A 17,255-nucleotide genomic window follows, 5' to 3' on the forward strand; every position below is an offset into this window, starting at 1 on the left:
CTTTAATGATTAAAAAAAAAGAAAGAAGTGCCACGGGCACTGACTAAACCTGGAGAACACTGTGAAAAGTTACAGGCAACCAGGCACGAGAGGACTGGGTGAAGAGGGCCGAACAACACAGCGTTTTTGGCATCGTTTCATTTTATCCCAGCTGCCCGCCATTTTCTCCCCTTGAGGCACCGTTGCTGGGTGGGAGCCCAGTCTCGCCTCCGGCCGCATCCACCCCTCCGCGAAGCCAGTCGCGCATAGGAGCAACCCCGGAGCGGCGTAGGAGCAACACCGCGGAGCCGCTCTCACGTTGGGGCCTACACGCCGGCCGGTCCGGGACTAGAACTCGCGGCCCCGCGGCTCCCGACCCCTCGCTCTGCCCACGCGGCCACCGGGGCAGAAGCGAGGGACCCGGCGCGCGTGCCCGCAGCGCGCGGGGCGGGGAGGGGAAGGGGGGGGCAAAGGGGGAAGGGGCGGAGCGGGACACGTGCGCGCGCATCTGTCTGCCGGCCGCGCGCCCTCTCCCAGGCTTCCCAGGGAATCCAGCGGCAGCAGGAAGAGGCGCTTCCCCGCGCACGCGCAGCTGGCCCGGCGGGCGCGCGCTGAGCCGCGGCGGCGGGAGGGAGGGAGGGGGGAGGGGAGGGAAGCTGCTGAGGTAAAGTTGGGGGGAGAGAGAGAGACTCCGTCAGCGAAGCGAGAGCCGGGGAAGCTCGGCGGCCGCCATTACTGAGCCGAGAGCGCCGGGGAGGGAACGTAGAAGGCGGGGGGACGGGGCTGCGGAGGCCGGGAGCGCTCGAGAGCTGCGGGGCCGAAGAGCGGAGAGAGCCCGGCGGGGAGGAAAAGCCGCCGGGGGCGCCGGCGTGGAGAGAGCGTCCCAGGAATGCTGCCGCTCCCGCCGCCGCCGCCGAGGAGCCGGATCCTGACGGCGCGAGGTGAGGGGAGGAATCCGGTCCCGTGGGACCTCACCCGGCCCGGCGGTTCGGAGCCGGCCGGCAGGCGGAAGGGGAGCGGGGGGGGGGGGGGGAGGAGGCGGCTGCAGCCCGACGAGCTGGTGCGGCGGCCGCTGGCTGTAACCAGTTCAAAGGGCTGGGGCTGGCGTGGGGAGAGGGGAGCCGGCCTCCCCTCCTCCTCCCCGTTCGGCCCTCTCGGCACCTCCACGGGAGGGAGGGGAGGCAGGAAGGGCAGGGAACGGAGTGCCTGGTCCCAGACAGGTGATGAAGGCCTGAGCAATGGGAGGGTCTGAGCCTGCTGTGCGAGGCTGCCAGCTGGTCACGGCTCTCCAGGGAGGGAGGAAGGCAGGAAGGGGAGCTTCCCTGCTCCTCTCTTCTTCCTTCCTCATTCCCTTCTTCCCCCTACTCCTTTCGCTTCCTCCCTTCTTCCATTCCCACTGCCTCCCCCCTCCCTTTTCTGTTCTCCTTTCTCTGTACTTCTTTTCCTCCTTATCGCCCCCTTCTACTCATTCTCATCTCTGTTCTATTCCTTCTATACTGAAGTCGAACAGTTGTCAGTTCCTCTCCTCCTTCCTTTCACCTTCAGATATCGCTTGGTATTAAATTTCAGAAAACTTCTCCCTCCGAATGATGTGTGTGCATTTCTGTTTTTCCACCAGGTGGATTTCAGGGCTTTGAAATAGGGTAGCCAGTTGCAGGGTTGCAGCTTTCAAGCATTTTGAATCCCTTCAACCAGCGTAACCTTTAGACTCTCCACCCAAGGAAAGCACCCGAGATACACAGATATACTGCTGCGGTGTTTGTCAATATAGCATATAAGGAGTATAAAACACTGTTTTAATTAAAAATAGAAGAAAGATCATTTACTTAAAAGGAAGACATACTTGTTACACCGCCCCCCCCCACGCCCCCCAAAATCCACTCACCCTTCCTCTGTACTCCCCGCTTGCCCTCTCCTGTATCGCCTTTGATATCTGTGTGGAATATTTCCTTAATAAGTAGGAGGGAAACGTTTTTAATCTAGACCAAAATAGGCCTGTGGGGGTATGTGTGTATTCTTTAGTTTAGTGTCACACAGATAACTGGAGGATTTTTTTTTCCCTAAGGTCCTTGGAAGAAATTAAAAAACTCTACATTACAGAGTAAAAAGAGCAGCATTTGCTGGCCAATTGGACGTCCATTTTAAACCTTTGCACTGAAGCCAGTTAGAGCACTGACACTTGTATACTTATTTCATAAATGAATGAAGAATTAATACGTAGCTTTTTTTCTGTTGTCATGTCTTACCTTCCTAAGGTTCTTCAGCATGACAGCTCTTTTCAGCAGTGACATCAGTGACCGGAGTTAAGTGCTTTCTTAAAAAAACCATACCTATTTAAAATTTGTGGTACTTATCTAAAATGACCATATTGCAAATATTCACCCAGATGCATTTTTATAAGGGTTATTTTCATTTGTGCTTCTTTGGAGTTTATTTTTAAGAAGTGCTAAAATCCCTAAAATTCTGTTTATCATACTCTACTGAAACTCGGTGGTACTAGAGCTTGCAAGGTATGATGTAAATACTGTAGTTTTTCAATAGTGTAGTACTTTAAAGTACCAGAAATTGTTTAAGTATTTGTTACATTATCACTGGCTTGTTTCAGTATAGCAAGTTACTTTTAAGCTTGAAACATTCTGAGGATAAATAGTATATATATATATATATATATATAGTTTATTTTTTTTTTAAAGTATCCCTGTATGAAGCAGCTGCCAGTGTTGTAAAAATGTAAATAATTGCAACCAAATTCCTACCACTCCCTGGTATTGGACTTTATTTTATCTAAGGTGTTACATGTTTAACATAATCCAATTAAACCTCTTAGGCTGGGACTAAATTGTTTTAAAATGCTACATTTTAGCATCAACAGAATCAGGTGCTGCACGTGTTTGTGAGGTTAGCGATAAAATGTGCTTTCCTAAAGCTGTACGTATTTTTCCACGCACAAACTTTGTAGGAAAGAAAAGGACTGGTCACAATAATAGAAGTTTCTGTGTAAGTTTCCCCTTTGGGACTTGTCATTTGGATAGATTGTGCAAAAATAATTCCATTCTGTTTAGTAAAGATATTAGAAGGATGCTGACAGTATCTTAAGACTTCCAGAAGTACTTTCGTAACAGGATGTCAATCCCATGTTCTGGCATCCTTCAGGGTTATTTTGCACAAAACTGCAAAACACTCCCCTGCTTTTAGTAGACGAGTATGTGGTGTGTTCTTAAGGTTTCATGTAAGGCATCCTTCGGGGGTGACAGTCCCTGACCTTTACTGCAAGAAGGAAAGTTTGTGACGCCAAATATCCAGCGCTGATCCCTGCTGGCATAGTTAGGTCGGCCAGCAGCCTGAAAGCGGTCACGTTTATGGACATGACGTACCTATGAGAGTAAAAGCCCGTGGTGCATTCTTGCTGTGTGATAAGGAAGGAATGCGCTGGGAAGGATCTGGCTCTGTTGGTTACGAACTGGCCCTGCTGCCGAGGCATCCCACGCCCGCGCTGCCGCCAGGGGGCTCCGACGCTCCCGGCCCTGTCCCGTCCGGCCCGCCTTGGCCCGGTTCTGCCCTGCCCTGCGCGGACCCACCCTGCTCCACCCTGTTCGGGGCAGGCTGCTTGTCTGTCCATTTCAGCTAGGCTCTGCAAGTAAATAGTGCGCTATGTGACCTGAGCCTCCTCTTGCTTTTAAAGTACTCCACTGTACTCGTAACTATGTGAAAAATTTTAGTTTCAGGTAGTCCCTGTAAAACTGAGGGTTCTGTATTAGAGCTGTCAGGGTTCTTTGTCTTGTTTTACTGCAGCTGTTTTATTTCTGTCTTAATGGGTGCACAAAACTCTTAATAATTTTTGGTTTTTTCTGATTTTTTTTTTTTTTTCCCTGAGGTTTTTTTAGCCCAAAGGTCAGTCTTAGTGAGCTGGAATATTGCCGTTTTCTTTCATCAGTTTAAAAAAATATGTTTAAGGGTATTACATTTTACAGATCATTGTTTGAATCCTCTTATCACTTCCTTATACATATGGATTTTAATGAAATACTTAAAGGAAAACTAGTTCAGAATTTCTCAGTCAACTTACAGCAACTGTAGTTATTTTGAATTTGAGTAGTAACTGTGCTTTTCTAATTTCTAATGCTTGTCGGAAGTCAAAATAATTTATCTGTGGCTAGTTCTGCACATTATGTTATGTGGTAAATTAGGGTTGTTTTAGGAGTTATAATTCCTATGCATTTTTACAGATCTGCATCAGTTGACATACAAGCATAATAGAACAATGTTTACATTTGAAAAAGTAAAACCAAGACCTGTATGCACAGTTTTTACATCTCTGCATTCATTTATTAAAGTTGGCTAGTTATTAAGAGGGCATTACTTGCTGCCTAAAGATGGCTTTTCACTTTGTTATTCCATAATTTAAAAAAGAAGTGGGTACCATTGTTCTCATTTTACACAGTTCAAAATTACACATATGGCTTGTACAAGGTCAAACAACAAACTGCTGTTTGAATCTAGTCTTAAAACTTAGGGTCTCGGGTTCTATACTGCAGTTGCTCATGAAGCAAAATGAGATGAAGTGATCCAGATATATGTATCAGTGAAATTTGTTTAGGTTGCTGCTTCCAGGATGTACATTTTTCTTTTTGCATCAAATGCATTTTAGCGGGTTTTTTTCCTGTCCTTAACCTTTATTGCACCTTCAACATCTGCTTCTTATTCTTTATTCTGTTTTTATCAGTTCTTCCTTGGATCCCCTATGTAAAATTTCCCCATTAGTTCTTTTGTGTTCTTCCTGAATAACTGTGTAAAAAGGCCTGATCTGCACCAAAAAGATTCTCTGAGCACTATGTGTGTCTTCAGTAGGAGCTTCTCCTGTGTGAAAAGAATTAAGAATTTATTCTTCATGTGAACTTGTACAATTACCTTCTCTGTTACAGTAGTGGATTGAATGTATACTGAATACTCTTACTGTTCAAAATTCTGTAGATAGCTAACTTGGGAAGCCTCTGTTCCAACTAGTCTAATACTGATAATTTGAACGTTTTGCAGTTTACCTGTTTATTGTACTCTCATCTCATTTCTGTAGGTTGTTTTTGTGTTTGTTTGGTTGGATTTTTTCATGAACAGCAGCAATGGTTAGAGATGTTCCCTGGAATGCTAGATTGGAGCTGGAGAGTGTTGTTTTGCATTTAGAAATAAAGTTTAGGCCTCAATTTAATTGTGAGTAATACATGGGAGATCTTCAGAGTATTATTATTAATAGGACAAAATTAGTAAACTTTGTACGAACTAAGAGATTTGAACTTTTGTTTTTAAATGCAGTTTTACATTAATTTGTAAATGAAGTTGAGTGGTCAGGTTTTGTTTGTTTGTTTGTTTGTGTTTTTTTTTGTTTGGGGGTTTTTTTGTTCTAAATGTATTACTTTACTTTTGTATGTATAGGCTATGGAACTCCTACTAACCGCATCTGAAATGAGCAGTGATTGGGATAATATGCTCTAATTCTTCATTTACCTAGCATGACTAATCACCACACCACTTAAACTGTATCAATTTTCAGTCAGACAGTTCAAGACATTTTGCTTTTCCATCTTGTTATTGCATGATTGAGCTATTTTCTGATAAGCAATCTGAATCTTTTTTTCCTGGTGTTGACTCTTACTTGCAGAATTTTACCACAGAGCATTGTATTTGGCATTATTTATAAACACGAATTCAGGCACTGCTACTTTTATAAGATCACCAGCACTCGTGAAGGCAGGGCATTGGCATGTTAGTAAAGTGAACTGAACACATGAAGTGGCTAGGACCTCAACAGACTTGAGTGAATTTTTTTATGCTTGAGTGAAAAAGGATTCCTCTTGGTAAATACTGAATGAGAAATAACATCATTACTCTAAGCTGCATGAACATTAGATTTTTTTACTGGTTCTTTAAGTGAAAATACTTGAATTGTTATTCTAGTGTGTTTTGGGTAGAGCTGTAATTACTGATGTGCTGATAGGTCTTGGAATTTGGATACCATACTGAATGCTTCCCAGTGCCAAGATTTGGTTTTCAAAAAGTGTGAAGTGAGGGATGACTAGGTGTAAAAACATACTGTCAGCAGTAACCTGACTCCAGAGCTGTAACTTCCTTGGAATCCCAGTATTTCATACTTGAAAGTGCCATGTATTGAAAAGTCATCCTACAGACCATTCCAGTGATATCTCATGTGTTTGAATGTACTCTGTGATCTGCTGTAGGGATCACAGAAACTTTCTTTTGGTGTATTTGTATACCCTGCAAAGCCAACTAGTCTGCAATGGCTTTTTTTTAAAGTGTGGTTTTCTTCGCTTGGCCAGCTAATTTACAAACACTATCATGAGACTGTGGTAATTGAAACTACCTCTGAAAAATACTACGCTGTAAACTGCAGCATTTAGACAACATTACAGAGTGAGTAGAGGACAGTGGGAAAACACTTTTCCTGTTGGTGTTGTTTGCAGCTGCGTAAATGGCTCATCATGAGCAGCTCTGTAGTCTTTCAGACAACGTTTCTGCTTCAGCCATGTTTGGTCTGCAGATGGTAAACAGTTTTGGGTTCAGAAAGCAATTTCAGAAGATATTCAGAAATGTTAAGAGTATTTATCTGCAAGTGATTTTCTTGGCTAGGAACCCATCTACAAATTCCTGCGCAGCCACGATGAGTAAATAATGATAGGCAATTATACTAAATAACGATAACTGTTAACTGTTTTAGTATTTACTAGTTGCTAATAATGTATTTTATCCTAATACTTAGAATTGATTCAGAAAACTTGAGAAGACACTTATTTTAAAACAGAGTTTTCTTAATGAATCTGTCTGATCTTGTGGGGGCCTGTCTTTGAGCATTTTCTTGTGGCAGTGTGCATTGCAAAATGGCTGGTATCTCCCTCCCCCAAGCCTCAGATGCATTGTGTCAAGCAGAGATGCTTTTCTTTCAGTCTGTATGCTCTGCTCACCTAGCTGTGGTCTGGGAGTGCCACAGCTAGGAGGTGAGGGTGGGAAATGTGACTTCTCTCCTGTCTTCTCTTTCAAGTGACAGAATTCAGCTTTGCTGCTGGCTCAGGCTTAGTGCAGGACTGGTAGCCTGTTGCCTCATGATTTTGTTGTTTGGTACCACAACTTCTAAATGGCAGTATTATTGCAGGATTGGGTATGGTGCTTGTCACTGTTGCTAAGCCTTTTTTTTTTTTTTTTTTCCCCAAAGGAAAGTTTACTAAATCTTAGACTTTTAAAATTAACAATATTAGTCACAGAGCAAATTGGAATTACTAAGAATATATGCGACAGAACAAGAATAACCTTTGCCATGCCTTCTTGATGTTTAGTACATATACAGCATGGTGCTGCGTCTTGCTTAAAAATGACACTTTTCCTTGGCTAAAAAAGGGCTTATATCATGATCCATTGCAAGAGCCTCAAGTTCCTATCCTTTTCTGCATCTTAATATATGCATCACTGGCCTGGAATTCAAAGTCTGGGGTTTTTTTTTGTGTGAATGAAGGCTGAACAAGGTCAGTGGAAGAGAGTTTGTTTTTTGCTTACTTTGTAGCATCATCCTTGCAGTAAAATCAACATTTATCAAGGTTATACTAATAAATTCTATCCTAGTTGAGAATTTATAATCTTCAAATATAATTATCCTTTTGATTTCTGATTTGTCACAGTCTGTGAGGCCTTTTAATTTAGAAAACCTGTACTATAGGTGAAATGGTTTTCAGGTACACTGTTTTTTCTAGTAATAAATATACCTTTATTTAGGCATACATACATTTTGTATATTCTATATTTACTGACTATACTGACTTTATCTTACAAAGCTATGCTCTAGATATTTTAGAATCCTAAATTCTTCTACAAGAGATTAGTAATTTTTATATTTCATATGTTGTGTGTTATCTGAGACACCATATTAATCTTTTTTTTTTTTTTTTTTAGAAGAGACTTCTGTAGCCTAGGTATTGTTAAAATACCAAGGTGAATTTATGAAATAAATTTAAGAAGAATCGTGTCCTATCTGTTCCAAATAGTAATAGCTGAGCTTACAGCATTTAAACCCTCTCAGTGTAGAGAAAGATCAGATTCAGCTCAGAGTTCTGGTTTTGAGTTTAAAATGAAGAAAATGTTCTTCATGCTTAGATGAAGTGTTGTACCTCCTCTGATTGCTCCTTTTGCTTTAGTAATTTTGAAATTCTTAGCAAATCTTACTTTTTGTTTTTAGATTCCTCAGGGAAGGACTTACTGAAGGACACTGTTTAAATGTGTGACATTACTGCAGGAAGATCACAGCAGGATAATGATCTTGCTTTGCACCTTGTTTTCCTAAGGGTAAGTCTGGGCTTTCAGTTTTCATAATCTTATGTTTAAGATGGGAGATAGGTAAATAAGTACAAGATGGTACACCTTATTTTCTTTATAAACTCCGTTTGGAAATCTAAAAGCTTGTAGAGAAATGTTATATGGTGCAACTGTAGCAGGTCAGAGATTCCTCCTGTAGTGATGTCAGACACTTTGTGTATTCTATATTCTTCAGAATTTTTCTATTTAACTGTTTTTTTCTATTTAGACATAACACACTATTATTTTCAATTAGAGAACTGAAATTAGTTGGGGAACTCAAAAGACCCACTTTTGAATCTGTAACAAAGAGGAAGGGAGTGGGGGTGGGTGATGAATTGGAGTATTTTCAGTTTGTTATAACAGAATTAGGCAGATTGAAGTAAGCTAATTCAATTAACCATGAATTTCCAGTGTGTATATTTTAAAACTGTACAAAACTATAAATTACTTTTAAATTAGTGGTATACTGAAAAGAAAAATCTTCCATTTGGGGAGCAATCTAATAATGACTACGTATTAAGTGTGAAGCCATTATGATGTCAGTTTTTTACCAGGCTTATTACTTAATTAACATAAATTTTATTCTGTGACTTTGCTTTGTACAATCAGTTCAAAGTAGAAACTGTACAAAAAATGAAAAGAAACCCACTCTGGTTTTAAATATCTCTAATGACTGAACTCCCACTATGGTGAAAATCTTTGTTTTGTGAGAGACTAATGTGTTTGTTTCCCCTTTATTAGTGTCTCACCTTACTCTTTGTACTTCCTCATTTTTAAATGTATTGATTTGACAAAGCATTTATTGCTGGAGGAGGAAGAACCTTTGCTATGTGAGGATGCAGAGTATCTGAAAATATTGATTGTGTTTTATAAACTAGTTGCAAATTGACACTGTCTTCCTCATTAAATGAAATAATACTGTGGATGAAGATTTTTGTGTTGTAGTTTAGTCCATATCAAATCTGTATTATGTTGTGGTAAACAGAAAGCATTTTGTAGTGGAAGTGCTGACTCAGCTTCTCATTCTAATAGTTTCAATGATGCTACTATGATAAGCTTTGCATTAGAAGGAAAACAATGAGTTTATTTGTAGTAATAAAAACTTGTGAAGGATTTACTTTTACTAAGTATTTTTATTTCCAGAGACATTTTCTGTTAGTTCTAATTTCTGTGTCTTATGAATAAAAAAAAATACAAAAAAAACCACCATGGAAAAACTAAAAAGCAAAATTAAAAATGCAGGTTCTCTTTCTGAATGTGTCTGATGTAAACAAAGAAGAAAAATCATTCCTGAAACAAGGCATAAAAGTTACAGCTCTTGCAATGTAAAAACTCTCAAGTATAACAAAGGAGACTGTTTACTTTTCAGTTTGTAATGGAATAGATACTTTTTAACAAAAAATATAATTTCTTTCACTATGATTTCTATAAATGAAAGCTGGTTTTACATATGTAACATTTATTTTATATTTTGGTCAATTAATATAGTTACAGATACTGTTACGTAAGTACTGAGTATCAGAATGTCAGTTTTCTAATTAGCTAGGCATTGACTCTATATAAAAGGTTTCAGTCTTTTTTTGTACAGCAACTTTTAATGATACAAGTACTTCTGCATATCTTCCAACTAAGAAATGTTCTAGGAGTTATGAGTATACAGATTTGGAGAGATTTTGGTGACAGATCCTCTACAATTTCCTTTTTTTTTTTTTTTTTTAACTGAAGGGAGGTACTGCAGTTCCATTCTTCACATTATTGCAGAGAATGACAAAATGAGTAACAAAGCTGAGATATGAGACTGAAATTTCAATATTGATGCTCATTATATTGTTTCCTTTGTATAAGAACTGTTTACAGTTTTTTTTACATGGCCTTACATTGTTTTTTCATAGAATGGTTTGGGTTGGAAATGTTCTTAAAAGATCATCTAGTTCCAGCTCTCCTGCCCCAGGAAGGGACCTCTCCCATTATATCAGGTTGCTCAGAGCCCCATCCAGCCTGGCCCTGAACGTTTCCTGGGAGGGGGCAGACACAACTTCTCTGGGCAACCTGTGCCAGTGTCTCATCAAACTCATAGTGAAAAATTTATTTCTGTCTAACCTAAATCTGCCCTGTTTCAGTTAAAAATCATCACTACATGCCCTTGTAAAAAAAAGAAAAGTCCCTCCCCAGCATTGTGTATGTCCTGTACTTACTGGAAGGCTGCTATAACATTTCCATGGAGCCTTCTCTTCTCCAGGCTGAACAACCCAAACTTTCTCAGCCTGTCTTCATAGGAGAGGTGCTTCAGCCCTCTGGTCATCCTTGCGGCCCTCTTCTGGACTTGCTCCAGAAGTTAACTACATTACATTTGCATTTATAGTGCTGTACGATAGGTGTCTTTGTAAAAAGAAAATGAGAAAAGTATTTTTATAAAAATGTTTTTGCAAGATTATAGAAGTATGTAGGTACAAGGGGACATCTGGAGGTCATCTTGTCCAAGGGTCACCTAGAACAGATTTTCCAGGACCATATTCAGGTGACTTTTGAGTATCTCCATTGAGGGAGCCTTTGCAACCTTTCTGGGCAACCTGTGCCAGTGCTCAGTCGGCCTCATAGTAAAAAAGTGTTTCCATATGGTACCTCCTGTGTTTCAGTCTGTATCTGTTGCCTCTTTCCTCCTGTCACTGGGTGCAACCAGAAAGAGTGGTTCTGCCTTCTTTGCACCATTCTTCCAAATATTTGCACATATTGATGAGATCCCCCCTGAGCCTTCTCCACACTAAGCAGTCCCGGATTTTCCAGGAATCCTTATATGAGAGATGCTTTAGTCTCTACATCAGCTTAGAGTCCCATTGCTGGACTCTCTTCACTAGCTCTGTATCTCTCTTGTACTGCAGAACTGGACACAATGCATCAGGTGAGGCCTTGCCAGTGCTGCACAGAGGGGAAAATTCACCTTCCTTGACCTGTTGGCAGTACTTTGTGTAATGCTGCCCAGGGTGCCATTGGCCTTGTTTGTCACAAGTGCACATTGCTGGCTGGTGTTTGACTTGCTGTCCACTGCGATCTCCAGCTCCTTTTCTGCAAAGCTGCTTTCCAGGCAGTCGGCTCTCAGTGTGTACTGTGATACAGGGGTTTTTTTTCTCCCTGGATGCAGGACTTTGCAGTGTACGAGGTTCCTGTCAACACATATCTGCAGCCTGTTGAGGTGCCACTGAATGGCAGCACAACTCCCTGGTGTATCAGCTACTCCTCTAAAATTTGTCATCCATCCCCATCACCCATGTCATTAGTGAAGATGTTGAACAGTACTGGCCCCTGGAGTACAGTGCTTCATACTGAGCCCCAATTAGATTTCGCGCCACAGATTGCAACCCCTTGGGCCCAGTCATTCGGCCATTTAATTTTCTATGTTTTCCTCACAATGTAATTCTTCTGAAACCAGTAAATACCTTTTCATTTGCAGTATGGATGTAAGCAAAGTCTTCTGATTAATAACTGAGAGTCAGTGGTAATCGTTATACTTGACAACAGCTTCAATAAAGCCACAGGAACCTTATAATAATTCTGTGGAAGTTTGAGTGCAGATAAAGTAGTTTTTATTTGCAGTGATTAAAAGCTTTTTTGGTGTTTCTAGAAATGGAAAGTATGAGACTACATTGTAGTCTTAAAATCTCAGGCATATATCTTGTTTATATATATATATATATTTCTGTTTTTCTGTAGAATTCAGTTTAGAAACTCCTCCTTAAAAGCATTTTACTGTTCATATACATACAAAGTAGTTCTGCAGATAGGTAGCGGCTGAGACAAGTTGCCAACTTCCTGGTTTTACAGCTTTTTATTTTGCAAGTTTCTTTACTGAAACCTAAAGCCAAACCTACAAATGCACGTAAAAGTAGTGTTATTCACACAGATAATCATGCTGTCTAGTGGAAATATGAGTGTATGAGTGTGAATAGTGGTATGTGTGTATGAATATTGGGTTGGCTTTAAGGTTTTGGGGTATTTTTTCTGTATTTATGATAGTGAAAAATGCTTTCTGTTACCTAGTACTTTGAAGCTTTGAAGGGAAACAGTAATTTGGGGATTTGTGTGTGTGTTTTTTTTTAAGAAGTATGTGGATCACCTATCAAAATAAGTCATGAACTATTATTAAACTGTCCCTAAAACCTGTTTATTGTAAAATTTATAAGTAGCATTAACATGAGTGAATTATGCGTTCAAGAGCTCATATAAAGTAGTTATAAAATTTTCATATACACAGAAAGCAATTTCAGGATGAGCAAGCAGAAGTTCTTTTTAAAAATCTATTCTGTCATGAGTATGAAAGAGAAATACCTGCACCCTTTAAATCTTTTTCCCTCTTTTTTTTTTTTCTTTTTTAGGAAGATGATCCTCCTCATCCTGGTTATCTGAGGTTCTCTTAATGACAAGGTGAAGCAAGAAAAACGGAAAGCTGTTTCTGGAGCCCTGGATATACAACTTAAATTAGTAGGAGCCTTTCCAGAATGAAAACCACATACAGTTACCTTGATACTTGCAAAAGGATGATAGCAAAGTTATGATGGCAAAAAACAAAGAGCCACGTCCCCCATCTTATGCTATTAGTGTTGTTGGACTATCTGGAACTGAAAAGGATAAAGGTAATTGTGGAGTTGGAAAGTCGTGTTTGTGCAATAGATTCGTTCGTTCAAAAGCAGATGAATATTATCCTGAGCATACCTCTGTGCTTAGCACAATTGACTTTGGTGGAAGAGTTGTTAACAATGATCACTTTTTGTACTGGGGTGACGTAACTCAAAGTGGTGAGGATGGAATTGAATGCAGAATTCATGTAATTGAACAAACTGAGTTCATTGATGATCAGACTTTCTTGCCTCATCGGAGTACGAATTTACAACCGTATATAAAACGTGCAGCTGCCTCCAAACTGCAGTCAGCAGAGAAACTAATGTACATTTGCACAGATCAACTAGGCTTGGAGCAAGACTTTGAGCAAAAACAAATGCCTGAAGGGAAATTAAGCATAGATGGGTTTCTGTTGTGCATTGATGTAAGCCAAGGATGCAATAGGAAATTTGATGATCAAATTAAATTTGTGAATAATCTCTATATCCAGCTCTCAAAATCTAAAAAGCCCATAATAATAGCAGCAACAAAATGTGATGAATGTGTTGATCATTACCTGCGAGAGGTTCAGGCCTTTGCTTCAAATAAGAAGAACCTTGTGGTGGTGGAAACGTCAGCAAGATTCAATGTCAATGTTGAAACATGTTTTACTGCACTGGTACAAATGATGGATAAAACTCGTGGTAAACCTAAAATAATTCCCTATCTGGATGCCTATAAAACGCAAAGACAGCTAGTTGTTACAGCAACAGATAAGTTTGAAAAACTTGTCCAAACTGTGAGAGACTATCATGCAACCTGGAAAACTGTTAGTAATAAACTGAAAAACCACCCCGATTATGAAGAGTACATAAACTTGGAAGGAACAAAAAAAGCCAAAAATACGTTTTCAAAACACATAGAGCAGCTTAAACAGGAACATATTAGAAAAAGAAAAGAAGAATACATTAATGCATTGCCAAGAGCTCTTAATACTCTTCTATCAAATCTTGATGAGATTGAACACTTGAGCTGGTCAGACGCTTTGAAGTTAATGGAGAAAAGGCCTGACTTCCAGTCCTGTTTTGTAGTGCTTGAAAAAACACCCTGGGATGAAACTGACCATATAGATAAAGTTAACGACAGAAGGATTCCATTTGACCTTCTCACTACTCTAGAGGCAGAAAAAGTTTATCAAAACCATGTGCAGCATCTTATATCTGAAAAAAGGAGGGTTGAAATGAAGGAGAAATTCAAAAAAACTCTTGAGAAAATCCAGTTCATTTCACCAGGACAGCCGTGGGAGGAAGTTTTATGTTTTGTAGTGGAGGATGAAGCATTTAAATACATTACTGATGCTGATAGTAGGGAAGTGTATGGTAGGCATCAGAGGGAGATTGTTGAAAAAGCCAAAGAGGAGTTTCAGGAAATGCTTTTTGAACATTCAGAGCTGTTTTATGACCTGGACCTTAATGCAACACCAAGTTCAGATAAAATGAGTGAAATTCATGCAGTTCTGAGTGAAGAACCTAGATACAAAGCTTTACAGAAACTTGCACCTGATAGAGAATCTCTTCTGCTTAAACACATAGGATTTGTTTATCACCCAACTAAAGAAACTTGTCTCAGTGGCCAAAATTGTACGGACATTAAAGTAGAGCAGTTACTTGCCAACAGTCTTCTGCAGCTGGACCATGGCCGCTCGAATTTATACCACGATAGTGCCAACATTGATAAAGTCAATCTTTTCATTTTGGGCAAAGATGGCCTTGCACAAGAATTGGCAAATGAAATTCGGACACAATCGACTGATGATGAATATGCATTAGATGGAAAAATATATGAACTAGATCTTAGGCCAGTTGATGCAAAATCTCCATACCTGTTGACTCAGTTGTGGACCTCAACCTTCAAACCACATGGTTGTTTCTGTGTATTTAATTCTATTGAATCACTGAATTTTATTGGGGAGTGCATTGCAAAAATAAGGGCTGAAGCATCTCAGATAAGGAGAGACAAGTATATGGCTAGTCTCCCATTTACGTTAATCCTGGCTAACCAGAGGGACAGTGTTAGCAAGAATCTACCTATTCTGAGGCATCAGGGACAGCAACTGGCCAACAAATTACAGTGTCCTTTTGTAGATGTGCCTGCTGGTACATATCCACGCAAATTTAATGAGACCCAAATAAAACAAGCTCTGAGAGGAGTACTGGAAGCAGTTAAACACAATTTCGATGTTGTAAGTCCAGTTCCCACCATAAAAGATCTGTCAGAAGCTGACTTAAGAATTGTCATGTGTGCCATGTGTGGTGATCCATTTAGTGTGGATCTTATCCTTTCACCCTTCCTTGAGTCTCACTCCTGTAGTGCTGCCCAGGCTGGCCAGAATAATTCTTTGATGCTTGATAAAATAATAGGTGAAAAGAGGCGTCGAATACAGATAACTATATTATCATATCATTCCTCAATTGGTGTAAGGAAAGATGAGCTTGTTCATGGCTATATACTGGTCTACTCTGCAAAGCGGAAAGCATCCATGGGGATGCTTCGGGCCTTTCTTTCTGAAGTTCAGGATACAATTCCTGTCCAGTTAGTGGCTGTTACAGATAGTCAGGCAGACTTCTTTGAGAATGAAGCAATCAAGGAACTCATGACAGAAGGAGAACATATAGCAACAGAAATTACTGCCAAATTTACAGCTTTATATTCATTATCTCAGTATCATCGTCAAACTGAGGTTTTCACATTGTTCTTCAGTGATGTATTAGAGAAGAAAAACATGATTGAAAGTTCTTATATGTCAGACAGCACAAGGGAAACAACACATACAAGTGAAGATGTTTTTCCAAGATCTCCCAGAGGAAGTTCCCTGGACTATAATTACCCAGATTCCGAGGATGATACTGAAGGACCACCGCCTTATAGTCCAATTGGTGATGATGTGAGGTTACTCCCAGCACCTAGTGACCGTTCCAAGTATCGACTGGATTTAGAAGGAAATGAGTATCCTATTCACAGTACTCCCCTCAATTGTCATGACCATGAACGCAACCATAAAGTGCCTCCTCCAATAAAACCGAAACCACTTGTTCCAAGAACAAATGTGAAAAAACTGGATCCTAACCTCCTGAAAACAATTGAGGCAGGTATTGGTAAAAACCCCAGGAAACAGCCCTGTCGGGTGCCTATGGCACCACCAGAAGATATAGACCAATCTGATAACTATGCTGAACCTATTGACACTGTTTTCAAACATAAAGGCTTTGCAGATGATATCTACGCAGTTCCAGATGACAGTCAGAACCGTATGATCAAAGTTCGAAACTCAATTGTTATCAATACCCAAGGTGAGGAAGAAAATGGGTTTTCTGATAGAATATCCAAAAGTCATGGGGAAAGAAGGCCATCAAAATACAAATATAAGTCTAAGACTCTGTTCAGCAAAGCAAAATCTTACTACAGGAGAACGCATTCAGATGCAAGTGATGATGAGGCTTTTACCACCTCTAAAACTAAAAGAAAAGGAAGACATCGTGGAAGTGAAGAAGACCCACTTCTTTCACCTGTTGAAACATGGAAGGGTGGCATAGATAACCCTGCTATTACATCAGATCAAGAATTGGATGATAAAAAAATGAAAAAGAAAACCCACAAAGCAAAGGAAGATAAGAAGGTAAGCTAATTGAGTTGAATTTTATTTACAACTTCTGCTGCATTGTAAGAAGGGAAGAGTCAAACTATGCCAGGTGCTTTAAAATTTTGATGTAGCATTGTTTGATTTTTGTCCAAGTTTCTACTTAACTTGCTTGGAACTAGCAAACCTGGGGGAATGAGATGGTTTGTTTACCTAATAGCTCTTCACTAAGTTTCAGTTCTTTTCACTTCTGTATGTCCATATGCAATCTGCCTTCCATATGAGCAGATGAAGGCAGAATTTGGTCCTCTTTTGTTTTTTTTGTTTTTTTTTTTAAAAACAGCGCTGCTTTATGAGTTCTTGGGTGGAACTGGTTCTTTCTGTTCTTGCAGTTCTGGCTGTTGGAATGAAGTCTAGGGCTGGTGAATGAAAGGGGTGGTTTCCTTTTAATTCTAAATTGTCTGCCTGGAATTCTAAAACCAGAGCACGAAAAGGAAACTTTGTATAGTGTTTTACTGAATACTGCATTTTCTTAGCGTGGGCAAGCAAGTAATCAAGTTGAAAGCTATGCTACCTGTACAATTTTCTATTCAAACAAGGGAACAAAATCCCTGCCCAGTTGGGTTTCTAAATAATAAGGTGACATTCTGCTTGAAAAATATCTTTTATTTTAAACTTTATGCGTGATAGTTAC

The 17,255-nt window shown here is 40.0% G+C and overlaps 1 protein-coding gene across 3 annotated transcripts in view; it reads left to right on the forward strand.

Annotated features, from left to right (window-relative positions):
- Positions 1-618: 618 nt before the first annotated feature.
- ARHGAP5 (Rho GTPase activating protein 5) overlaps positions 619-17,255 on the forward strand; it is a 49,199-nt gene continuing 32,562 nt past the window's right edge. Inside the window, exons 1-3 of one of the 3 annotated variants that reach the window (XM_030451647.1) lie at positions 619-920; positions 8,213-8,319; positions 12,702-16,600. In XM_030451647.1, coding sequence (XP_030307507.1) covers positions 12,878-16,600 — 3,723 coding nt within the window. In that variant the 5' untranslated portion in view covers positions 619-920; positions 8,213-8,319; positions 12,702-12,877. The remainder of the gene's footprint in view (positions 921-8,212; positions 8,320-12,701; positions 16,601-17,255) is intronic. The other 2 variants (XM_030451648.1, XM_030451646.1) reach the window with 2 other exon arrangements.

This window comes from Calypte anna, chromosome 5A (assembly GCF_003957555.1).
Source record: "Calypte anna isolate BGI_N300 chromosome 5A, bCalAnn1_v1.p, whole genome shotgun sequence".
Lineage (NCBI taxonomy): Eukaryota > Metazoa > Chordata > Aves > Apodiformes > Trochilidae > Calypte > Calypte anna.